The 12,527-nt window shown below is 40.1% G+C and overlaps 2 protein-coding genes across 2 annotated transcripts; one reads left to right on the top strand and one right to left on the bottom strand.

Moving 5' to 3' along the window:
* The first annotated feature begins 2,438 nt into the window (after positions 1-2,438).
* On the top strand, positions 2,439-4,748 carry LOC125602046. Its single transcript, XM_048773947.1, has 2 exons — positions 2,439-3,096; positions 3,154-4,748. The coding sequence occupies exons 1-2, from the start codon at positions 2,439-2,441 to the stop codon at positions 4,203-4,205; spliced, it is 1,710 nt and encodes a 569-aa protein (XP_048629904.1). The 3' UTR covers positions 4,206-4,748.
* Positions 4,749-9,803: 5,055 nt separating this feature from the next.
* LOC125602047 lies at positions 9,804-11,737 on the bottom strand. Its single transcript, XM_048773948.1, has 2 exons — positions 10,228-11,737; positions 9,804-10,127 (listed from the first exon to the last, which is right to left on the bottom strand). The coding sequence occupies exons 1-2, from the start codon at positions 11,599-11,601 to the stop codon at positions 10,047-10,049; spliced, it is 1,455 nt and encodes a 484-aa protein (XP_048629905.1). The 5' UTR covers positions 11,602-11,737; the 3' UTR covers positions 9,804-10,046.
* Between the last annotated feature and the right edge of the window lie 790 nt (positions 11,738-12,527).

Genomic DNA, 12,527 nt, shown 5'->3' with positions numbered 1-12,527 from the left:
TGAAGAATGTTTGAGCCGAAATAAAGCTTCTATCATCAGAGACAACTTGATCTACATTCAAGCTACTCTACACTCAAGCTGATCATCATCTAGGCAAGTAGCTTGTGTGTACTCTTTTTCCCTTGATTGGTTTTGTCCCACTGGGTTTTCCAATCAAGGTTTTTAATGAGGCCACAAGTTACTTCTCTTACCTCCTAGATGATTGATCTTGGTCTGTCCACATGAAGACCTTATGTTATATAATTTTATCTAAGTTTTTATGCTATGTTTTTATTTTCGAAAACTCTAGTCTTTGTTGTGTTTCCAAGGGAGCCTTGTCTTTATTTTCTTTGTATTTTCGAGACCTTGTGCATGTACAAGGCTTCTCCTTTATATTCTGGTCGTGGCCCCTTGTATCAGTATCCATCTTTTTATCAAAAACCTTTGTTTTCTCTTTTTTTCTTGCTTGTCGAGTTGATTGAGTGTTGGTGTGTAATATCCAACTTCTGGTGTGTAATATCCAGAGACTAAGGGCTCTAGTTTGGTGTGTCATATCCAATCTATTGCCTAGGAGTATCAAGGAGCCTTTCCGCAGCCTCTTGTGTCACCATTCGATCCACATACCTTGAGAAACTTGAGTCTTTTGATTCGTTTCTGCAAGGATTATCCCATCTGTTCCAGAGCATCATCCTAGGATCTCATCAAGTGGTATCAGAGCAACTCTGGAAGGGAAGTGTTTGATTTTTCTCTCTGATTTTCGATTTGATCTCTTCATATTCTGTTGAGATTTTGATCGATTTGTGTTTCTATTGTTGAAATCTGTTAGATCTAAGTGTTTTTGATCACGAATCTGGTGAAGTCTCTTCATATACTCTTTGATTTCGTGTTGATCTGTGTTCCTTGTGAAGAAATCTATCGAATTTGGGTTAATTAGATCTTGTTTTGGGTATTAGACTGTTCGGATCCTTGTTTATCAAGTTATCCGATTGCTTGATCTGAATCTGTTTGTTGATTGCAGTCGATCTGTTCTTGCTTGATCTAAATCTCATCATCTGTTATCATATCATCTCTGATCGTGTGTTGATTGATATTTTGAAACCTAATCCGTGTAGTGCAAGTTTGATTGATTTTGTTTTGATATTTTTGTTTTGAAAAATCTGTGCTTGAATCTGAAATCGAAATCTATCTCTCCATTTTTTTTTTGTTCTAGTTTCGAAATCAATCTGATCTGATAGGCTTAAGATTTCAATTCTGTTCTGATTAGTTTTGATCTCTTTTAAATCATTGGTTGAGTTTGAATTTGTTCTGAGAATTGTCTAAAGTTTTAAGCTTCAATTTGAATCTCTGATTTTGCAAATTGTTTTTTTTTGTTTTCTCTGTAGAACTATTTACTGGCTTAGTCTTTCTCTTGTCTCAGGTACCATGGCAGGAGATCAAAAAGGAGAACTCAGCAAGAAAGAAAAGCTTTTTCTTGAAGAATTCACAGCCAGTATGGATAAAGCCTGCAAAGATCAATTGAGAAAATTCAGACAAGACATACAGCAGCAAAGGAAAGGCAGATCATCCAGAGATGAGTACAAGAAAAAGGAGTTTGATCAGATGGACAGAAACTGGAAGCATGCTGGATTGAAATATCAAATTCCTTCTTTTCATGGCAAGGCTGATCCTGAAGCTTATGTGAAGTGGGAAAAGAAGATTGAGTTGATTTTCAGTAGTCAACACTATGCTGAAAAAAAGAAGATTCAAATGGCTACTGCTGAGTTTTGTGGTCATGCTTTAAGATGGTGGAATCAGTTGATAAAGTGCAGAAGACTTGATGGAAAAGAACCAGTGGAAACATGGCTTAAGCTGAGGGCTTTGATGCGTAGAGAGTACGTTCCAAGACAGTACCACAAGGAAGTTATTCAAAAGCAGCCTGAGACAAAGCTATGTTCTTCATTATCAGTTCAGAAACAACCAGACAGCAAGAGATCAAGTCCATCTAGTAACCTGGTTTCATCAAGCAAAACATCAACCTATTCCTTTGAAGATAGCATAAGGAAGGCAATTTCACAAGCGTTTAGGGATGTGGAGAAACAATTTAAACAGTCCAAGACTATATCTCCATCCTTAGAAGTACAGAACCAAGCGCCTTCCTCAACTGTCTCAGAACTCAAAGATGCAAAACCAGACTCAGTTGCACAATCAGACTTGGCTGCACTAGTTCAAGAAGATCAAACCGAGATTCCAACAATCACCATTCAGAAAGATGATCAACCCATCAAGGACGACCTGATTCTCTTCAAACGGGATGTAATAGAAGAAGAGGCACCCATGGCATCAAAATCAGACAGTGGAGTAGAGCATCTATTTGTCACTGATTCAAACGGTTTTAAAGAACATTCTTGGGTACTTTTCTCATCAGTCCTTTTGTGTGGAACAAGACCAGAGCAGTAGAGCTTTCAAGACACGAACTGGGCATGGAACATGTTGTATTTGAGCCTGGAGGAGAGTTGTGGAATCACAGGAACAATCCCATAGTGATTGAGAAGAAATCGGCAGCAACAACAATTGATTTTGGTGATCTTTTACCCTCTGAAGCTAAAGGGATGCACGTCTCAGCTCAGCAAGAGTTTCACTACGAAACCAATTGGAGAATGTTACACACTCTTTCCTGGATCCAACAAACCAGAAAACGCAGCAAATGGCCTCCTGATCATCAAGATATTATCAATTCCGCAAAACATATCGGTTTAGCCAAATTCTGTGAGCTGCTTATATCAGATTGGGGTGGAAGGATACAGTTCTACTTGTGGAAACTTGGAGCATATGCCAGCATACTTATCATCCTTGGAGAGTGCTCTGCACGTGGTAGAACCAGTTGGGGTAATAAAGAGTTGGAAGCTGATCAAAATGCCTTGCTTCTTGATCATGTTAAGGTGTGGAAGCCACCAGATTTGCAAAAGCTTCAATACCATTTCAGAGATTGTCAAACCAAGAGTGGAGATGGAGATTTCACTAGATTAAATGGTGAAGTGATTACTGGAATAGGAGGAGAACTCATGTTTTCTTCTCAAATCAAGGAGAAACCACCAGATGGACTCAGTCTACATCAATCTCCAAATAAACCAACCCGAGGTAATTATCTAGATTCAAAGAAACGCATGAAACCTGATTTGCTTTCTATTGGTACAGGTCAAACAGTTTTGAGTGCTATACTTTTCGAAAGGAGAGGCTATAGTAATGATCAGAGTATCAAGAATGGATCCTTGGCAAAGTTGGAGATGCAACAATCAAATCTTGGAAGCTGTCTAGCCGCCAACTCTGACATAGGAGCAGTCCGAGGATCATATCTCAGCAACCAGAAGGAATTAAGCAACAAACTCAACTGCAATGGAAACTACACTCATCAGGGTCTCACGTCGAACTGGAATCATGTCCAAAGCTTCTCAAATGAAAGAGTTATGGGTTCTACAAGACGGGTGATTCTGTGTTTGCTTTGTCTGAACTTTTCTGAGTGTAGAACATCTCAATCCTATCTATGGCGACCAGGTGAGCATGCTAAGGTAACTAATCATGTTTTCAAGAGTTCTTTTATTGATTACACAGATATGATGCACTTGTTTTTGCCAAAAGAGTCATGTGCAGATTATATGGAAGCTTTGAAGAATGCAAAGAGAAAGAACAAGCGTGAGGAAGACAAACGTTTCAAGCCGCCTGATCTAAGCCAGGAGAGACATCAGGACGTCACTTGCTTCATCCTCATCAATGAAGCACCTCCAGATGCAGCATACAAGCCAAAACCGAGAAAAGACAACTTTGGGATAAGACTCTTACTCTATGATGATTTTGCTTGTGTTAACTTTTCTTGTTTCAATGTATCAGGTTTAAGTAATGCCTCAGGAGTGAGGAAAGCCAAATGGATCAGTCCCTTCTACCTAATAGAACCAGTCAGCGACAATGCCTATCAAAGAGGCTTGCAAGGTAAGTGTAATCTGATTATAAACTCTGATGTTACTGACTTGGTCCCTTCTATTGCAGGTAACACAGATTTGAGGACAAATCTTTTTGAAGTGGGAGGGGATGATGTGATCATGGAAAGCACCAAGGAATGGAATCATGAACCTGATCATGGAGAGCTCGTAGCTGTTGAAGAACCTACACTTGAAGAATGTTTGAGCCGAAATAAAGCTTCTATCATCAGAGACAACTTGATCTACATTCAAGCTACTCTACACTCAAGCTGATCATCATCTAGGCAAGTAGCTTGTGTGTACTCTTTTCCCTTGATTGGTTTTGTCCCACTGGGTTTTCCAATCAAGGTTTTTAATGAGGCCACAAGTTACTTCTCTTACCTCCTAGATGATTGATCTTGGTCTGTCCACATGAAGACCTTATGTTATATAATTTTATCTAAGTTTTTATGCTATGTTTTTATTTTCGAAAACTCTAGTCTTTGTTGTGTTTCCAAGGGAGCCTTGTCTTTATTTTCTTTGTATTTTCGAGACCTTGTGCATGTACAAGGCTTCTCCTTTATATTCTGGTCGTGGCCCCTTGTATCAGTATCCATCTTTTTATCAAAAACCTTTGTTTTCTCTTTTCTTCTTGCTTGTCGAGTTGATTGAGTGTTGGTGTGTAATATCCAACTTCTGGTGTGTAATATCCAGAGACTAAGGGCTCTAGTTTGGTGTGTCATATCCAATCTATTGCCTAGGAGTATCAAGGAGCCTTTCCGCAGCCTCTTGTGTCACCATTCGATCCACATACCTTGAGAAACTTGAGTCTTTTGATTCGTTTCTGCAAGGATTATCCCATCTGTTCCAGAGCATCATCCTAGGATCTCATCAGTATGTTTGGAGGGAAAGGAGACATGGCTCTGTCCAACAAGGCTGAAGCAATCCAAGCACACAAGGCTGCTTACCGTGGAGAGGAAAGGAAGTTCAGTGGAAACTGTGACCATTGCAAGAAGCCGGGACACAAGAGGAGTCAGTGCTGGATCCTACACCCCCATTTGAAGCCGGCCAAGTTCAACAAGGAGAGAGAGGGAAGAGCTCACCTTTCTGCAGAGACAAGTGAAGCCGGCGCATCAGGAGCTGGTTCATCTGGTCTTGCGGGTGAAAGTGAAGGAAGAGCCTTAACCTCTCACCATCAAGGAGCTGTGAAGAACATGGATCATGAGGTGATCAAGAAGTCAGACATTGATGCCTTGATCAAAGCCCTTAAAGAGTCTGGTAACACCCTTGGAAACACCCTTGGTTATTCCTATACTGCTCATGTGCTGCCTAGAACTTGTGATAGCTTGCTAGGAAGCTTTGATAGGATGAGAACTGAACCGGATAGATATACAACCTTTGCTGCTGATAGGATGTCTAGAAATGAAACCACATTGCTTGATCTCATTGATAACTTGAAACTGGTAAAAGAACAACCTAGGAATCATATTGCTCAAGGAATAAAACCATTGATTATTGATTCAGGTGCTTCACACCATATGATAAGTGATGATAGCCTTATAAAGAACATAGAACCGGCTCATGGACATGTAATGATTGCAAATGGTGATAGAATTCCTATTAGAGGTGTAGGAGATTTAAAACTGTTTAATAAGGATTCTAAAGCTTTGTACATGCCTGAGTTTGCTTCTAATCTTTTATCTGTTAAGAGGTGTACCAATGATCTTCAATGCAATGTTATTTTCAGTCCTAATGATGTGAAATTTCAGGATATTGAAAGCAGTAAGTTGATTGGGCAAGGAGTAACCAAAGGAGACCTTTATTTACTTGAAGACCTTTCTTTCATTTCTAGTTCTAGTTGCTTGTTGAGTTCCGTTTTAAGTAGAGGTGCATTGTGGCATTCTAGGCTAGGACATCCACATGTTAGAGCCTTAAGCTTAATGTTACCAGGTGTCATGTTTAAAAATAATGAGTGTGAAGCATGTATTTTGGGAAAGCATTGTAAGACTGTGTTCAAGAGATCTACTACTATCTATGATAAATGCTTTGATCTTGTTCATTCTGATGTATGGACTGCTCCATGCTTATCTAGAGACAATTACAAATACTTTGTCACATTCATAGATGAGAAATCCAAATACACCTGGATAACACTAATTAAAACAAAGGATAGGGTTCTTGATGCATTTAAAAACTTTCAATCATATGTTTCTAACCAGTATAATGCCAAGATTAAGATTTTCAGGTCTGATAATGGTGGAGAGTATACTGGCCATGCATTCAAGAACCATCTAGCTCAACATGGGATACTTCATCAAATGAGTTGCCCTTATACACCTCAACAAAATGGTGTGGCTGAGAGGAAGAACAGACATCTTATGGAAGTGGCTAGATCAATGATGTTCCAGATGAGAGTACCAAAGAGATTCTGGAGTGATGCTGTGATCACGGCTTGCTACCTAATCAATAGGATACCAACCAAGATTCTGGAAGATAGAGCCCCTTATGAAGTTCTCAACAACAGCAAGCCAGTCCTAGATCACCTAAGAGTGTTTGGGTGTGTAAGCTATGTTCTTGTCCCGGGAGAGATGAGAAACAAGCTGGAAGCAAAGAGTATCAAAGCTATGATGATAGGATACTCAACCACACAGAAGGGATACAAGTGCTTTGTTCCTGAGACAAGGAGAGTCCTTGTATCTAGAGATGTCAAGTTCTTTGAAGAAAAGAGCTACTATGAAGATAAAGATTGGAAAGAGCTGGAGGATCTTTCACAACCTTCCGATAGAGCTACAAGCTTGAGACAGATACTAGAAGGTCTTGGAATTGGAATGTCCCAGGAGTCGACAGAGGATCAGTCATCTGAAGGACAAGAAGCTGAAGAACCATCTCACCTTGATCATGAGGGAGGGAATGGAATTGAGCCGGATGAGAATCAAGATGTTGCGGATCATCCGGATCATCCTGATCAAAGTGGAGCTGAACCAAGTAATCAAGAGCTTAATGAGTTACCAGAACAAGGAGGAGTGGAAACAACTGAAGTAGAAGCACCAGAGCAAGCACCAGTTGAGGTACCATTGAGGAGAAGCACACGGCTGAAGAGAGATGCTTCCAACTGGGTAAACACGAGAGTGTACTACAATGCCCAGGCTGTGGAGCATCCTTCTCAAGCTGTGTGTTCATTTGCCTGTTATCCAAAGGAGCATTGCGCATTCATGATGAGCCTAGATGAAAGTAGTGTACCAAGATCATATGAAGAGGCAATGCTACATCAAGATTGGAAGGAATCTGTTGGAGATGAGGCAAATGCCATGATAAAGAATGACACTTGGTTTGAAAGTGAGTTGCCAAAAGGAAAGAAGGCAGTAACCAGCAAGTGGATATTCACCATTAAGTATCTACCTGATGGAACCATTGACAGAAAGAAGACAAGACTGGTGGCCAGAGGATACACTCAAACATATGGGGAAGACTACATTGATACCTTTGCCCCTGTTGCCAAGCTACATACAATAAGAATTGTATTGTCTATTGCTGTGAACCTTGAGTGGGAGCTTTGGCAGATGGATGTGAAGAATGCATTTCTTCAGGGAGAACTAGAAGATGAAGTGTACATGCATCCACCACCGGGTCTTGAACATCTTGTGAAACCAGGGAATGTATTGAGACTCAAGAAGGCAATCTATGGGTTGAAGCAATCACCTAGAGCATGGTACAACAAGCTGAGTACTACTCTGAATGGCCGTGGGTTCAAGAAGTCAGAGTTGGATCACACCCTCTTCACCCTCACTACACCTTCAGGTATCATCTGTCTACTTGTATACGTTGATGATATTATCATAACAGGTAGTGATAAGGCTGGTATAAAAGCCACAAAGGAGTATTTGAAATCTGTATTTGAAATCAAAGACTTAGGGGAAATGAAATACTTCCTTGGAATTGAGTTGTGTAGATCTAAGGAAGGATTGTTCATTTCCCAAAGGAAGTATACACTTGATCTTTTGAAAGATGCAGGTATACAAGGAGACAAGACAGCAAAGATGCCTCTTGAAGATGGATACAAGGTTCCACGTGAGGGGGAGGTTGAAGATAGCAAGGCCTTTCATGATCCAAAGCTGTACAGGAAGCTAGTAGGGAAGCTCATCTACCTTACAATCACACGACCAGACATATGCTTTGCGGTGAACCAAATAAGCCAGCATATGCAAGTCCCAAAGGATCATCACTGGCGCATGGTGGAGAGACTTCTCCTGTATCTGAATGGGACGTCAAGCCTTGGAGTGTGGATGGGATGCAACAAGAGCACTGAAGTGGTGGGATACTGTGATGCGGATTGGGCTGGAGATAGAGCAGACAGGAGATCAACCACCGGCTATTGTACATTCATTGGAGGCAACTTGGTGACTTGGAAGAGTAAGAAGCAGAAGGTGGTGTCTTGTTCAAGCGCTGAAGCTGAGTATAGAGCAATGCTGAAGCTTACCAATGAGTTGGTATGGATCAAAGGAATCTTGAAGCATTTGGAGATAGAGCAGGGAACTCCAATGACTATGCATTGTGATAATCAAGCGGCTATACACATTGCGACCAACTCAGTCTTCCATGAGAGAACCAAGCACATTGAAGTTGATTGTCACAAGGTGAGGCAGATGATTTTCTTGGGAGTGATCTTGCCATGCTACACAAGGAGTGAGGATCAACTTGCGGATGTATTCACCAAGGCTGCAAGACAAAAGACTATGGAGTCCATTCATACCAGATTGGGGCTCATAGATCTTTCCCCAAGGAGCTGATCCCCTTTGCCATGAGGTCTTTACTCTTTTTCCCTCATCAAGGTTTTGTCCCAATGGGTTTTCCTTGGTGAGGTTTTTAATGAGGAAGATCTCATGGTGGTTCCAAGCTTGATACAAGCCTAAGCTAACAAAGGCTAGATCACAAGGCAACAAGAGTTGTCAAGCTTGAATGGGTCGATTGTCGCCACAAAGGGTTGCGGAAATATCCCTTTGATAAGACCAGAAGCCTGAGCCTATGTGAATCCACACAAAGACAGAGACCTACACTTGTATCCTAGAATGAATCCACAAACTAAGGAGACAAGCAAACGGACAAGAAATCTAAAGGAATCCACCTAAAGACTAATTGAACAAAACAAAGACAAACTTTGTAAACTGAATAATACTTTATTAATTTCGTGCAAGGGTGATTTACAAATGAGACTTAGCTCTGTTTAAATAGAAAAGAACACAAATGCCTAAAAGAATAACTTGGAAAGAAATAATAAGTGAAAAACTAGCCGTTGGACTTAGTTGGTGCAGAATCTGTCCATGTATGGAAGTTGTCTTCTCTCCTTGTATCTTGTGAGTTTGGGCAGAAATAAATGCATCCGTGGGATCTCCTTTGATGTCTGGATAGTCTCTAAGTCGTGCCTGAACAGAAGGGGAAAGAGCCGTTGGTCTTTAATAACTCCAAGTGTGAATGCATCCATGTAAGGTAAGTTGACAAATAAGGGATTCATCTTGATCATGTGGCTGCTGGTGCATGGTAGAAACTCTCCCACTGCTCTTAGATGTAATGAATAATCTCCTGGTTTCCACACGTGAGTTTGAGTTGCACACTCCTTAAGCAAAGAATTACTTTCCTTAATTAGAACCAATTCGGATGCAGTGTAGATAGTCTGACTTGTAACTGGCATATCTCCTAAACCATTACTCTTTTTGGTATGAAACCAATTCGCTGCGTGCTCTGGTTGAGTTGAGAATCTATAGAAACTCGTTTCACGGTTAAATTCCTTATGGTTGCAAAGATATCCTTCTTTGAGTGCACCTATGTCGCTGCTGGCTCCAATGTAGCTTGTATGGTTGATCTCATGAGTTGGTGGTCCAGCTACTGACTTTAGGTCCTCATCATTCCCTCCCTCTTCAAAAGGTTTTGTCCTCAAAACCAATTTACCTGCACCAAGATAGAGCAAGTTAGGTTTCATTCTAATTTGGGAGGCTAGGGTCTTACCTTGGTATATGCACGGTTTTGTGATGCATTGTCCATCTGGTGGTTCTTCTTTGATCAGTAGGGAAGCTATGCCCCCTTTCCATGGTCGGTCTATGATTTCCCTTGGAAGGATCGTGGTCTCCTTTTCGAAATCTCCTATTTCACAATTGGTTTCTCCATTGACCACTGCTTGGGTGTAAGGTTGTGAGTTTGGTTCTGGATGCTTCTCCATTGTACCTATATCTGAATCATCACTTATGGGCAAGAGCAAGTGTTTCATACTTGAAGTGGACGATTCAAAAATATAATATTGAGTAAGATTTAGAGCTTCACTTACCTGGTTATCTTGCATTGATTCAGCTTTGGTATTTACTACCTCTAAAGCTTGATCAGCTGGTGTAGAGGTCTCTAGGGTAGATTGCTCATTATTCTCTTGTTGTTTAGCTTCTGTACGTGTCTCCTCATTACCTAGACCTTCATCAACATTCTGGACAGAGTGCAAGTGCATCATACCAGTGTTTTGATAAGTAAGATTATTCACTTTAAGTTCAGAAATCACCTTATCAAGTGTTGGACTTGATTGCGCAGCAAGGTTGGGCTCTTGTTCCTTGATTTCTATGTTAGTACCTGAAATACTTTCAACCTTTTGGGCGCTAGACAAGTGTGTTAAGACAGTCATGGAATTACTAGAAACAGAAGTAGATCTAGCTTTAATCAAGTTGATAAGATCATCAATATGTTTATCCATTCTAGAAAAGGAATCATCAATTCTAGTATCGGAATCACTTACCTCCAAGTTTGTTTCTTTTGCTTCAGATACTACTGACTTCACAACTCGTTTTGTGGGACACTCCTTTGCTAGATGGCCCTTGCCTTGACACCTATAACAAATAACCTCAGATGGTTTTAAAGAGTTAGAGTGCTCACCTTGGTTTCGTTTGACTTGAGGTGGATGCACTGGCCTTGAACTTTGTCTTTGGGAAACAACTTCTCTCTGAACTGTGGGTTGCAAGACTTGGTGCTTTATTAATCTCCTTGTGGACACCTTCTGAATGTATTTTGCCTTCTTCACAAACTCACTATACATGAGCATCTTAACCTCTTTCCAAGTAAAAGCCGGACCATTGAAATAGATCCTATCAGCATCTAGCTGACTCCACCAATTGTATGCCTCTCCGGTTAAGGTATCCTTCGCATAAGTTAGCTTTAGCTTCTCTGGAATTCTCCAAGCTATAAACCATTGCTCCATGTCGTCCTCCCACCTTAGATATGCAATTGGTCCTTGCTTATGACCAGAAAAATGTATAGATGGTGCAGCCAAGCGATTCTGATAAAACTGATCTCCATTGTAGTTCCATGGCGTGCTGTGAGCATGTCTTGATAGACTCCCATGATAAGATCTTGATGGTGCAGCCACGGTGGTCTTTTCTCTTCTAGGACACGCTTGAGAATAATATTTCCCTTCAGAACTATCCTCATAGATGAGTTGGGATTTGGGACCATAGCAAGTTGAATACTGGTCCATTGATTCTGGTTCCACCTCTGGGTATTCTTGTTCATCGTTTGGGACATACTCTGGAACAGAGTCTGCACACCAATGACCTTCAGTGTGGTCATCTCCATCGTCCCAACAATCCTGGTCAGCTTCTTCTCCCCAATCTACCTCAGACGTGTTGTATTCTTCAGCCTCTTCTTCTGAGTAATCCTCCATTGGCGTCTTCTCTATCTTTTCTCAGAGTTTGCCTTGCACAAACAGAAGAAAAAGGAATTAAGTCGTGGCTTAGCAAAAGAAAGGAGAGACGAATAAGAAAGAACAAAAAAAAATGGAAACTTAGTATCTCCTTGTTTTTATTTTATTTATTTATTTATTTTTTTTTGGAAAATTAAAACAAATGAAAAAGAATTCACTTTTTTTTTTGTTTTTTTTTTAATGGAAACACGAAATATATAAAACTAAGACAATGAAATTAACTTTTTATTCTGGTTTTATAATTTTTAGAATTTAAAAGAAGCAAGAAACAAAATTGACCTTTTTTTTTTTATAGTAAGTGAATAAACCGAAATGGAAACTAAGGAAACAACTAATGCAAACACGATTTCTTTTGGATTTTCAAATTTATATGAATCAAAGAAAGTAAATGGTCATCTTTGTCGTGCCTCCCTGGTTTTAACACCAAGAACAAGCAAATGCAAAAATGGACAGAAATTGCAAACAATTTTTATGGTTTTTTTTATATGATTTTATAAATGAAACAAATGCAAAAGAGATGAAACAAATAAACAAATGCAAATGAATAGAGACAAGGATAGATATAACCTGATAGATAGGAGCTTTTGAAGCTCTGATACCAAAAATTGATACAAGCCTAAGCTAACAAAGGCTAGATCACAAGGCAACAAGAGTTGTCAAGCTTGAATGGGTCGATTGTCGCCACAAAGGGTTGCGGAAATATCCCTTTGATAAGACCAGAAGCCTGAGCCTATGTGAATCCACACAAAGACAGAGACCTACACTTGTATCCTAGAATGAATCCACAAACTAAGGAGACAAGCAAACGGACAAGAAATCTAAAGGAATCCACCTAAAGACTAATTGAACAAAACAAAGACAAACTTTGTAAACTGAATAATACTTTA

Source organism: Brassica napus, unplaced genomic scaffold (genome assembly GCF_020379485.1).
Source record: "Brassica napus cultivar Da-Ae unplaced genomic scaffold, Da-Ae ScsIHWf_2727;HRSCAF=3492, whole genome shotgun sequence".
In the NCBI taxonomy this organism is placed as follows: Eukaryota; Viridiplantae; Streptophyta; class Magnoliopsida; order Brassicales; family Brassicaceae; genus Brassica; species Brassica napus.
The sequence above is the reverse complement of the archived record's forward strand: the minus strand, read 5'-3'. Positions and strand labels throughout refer to the sequence as shown.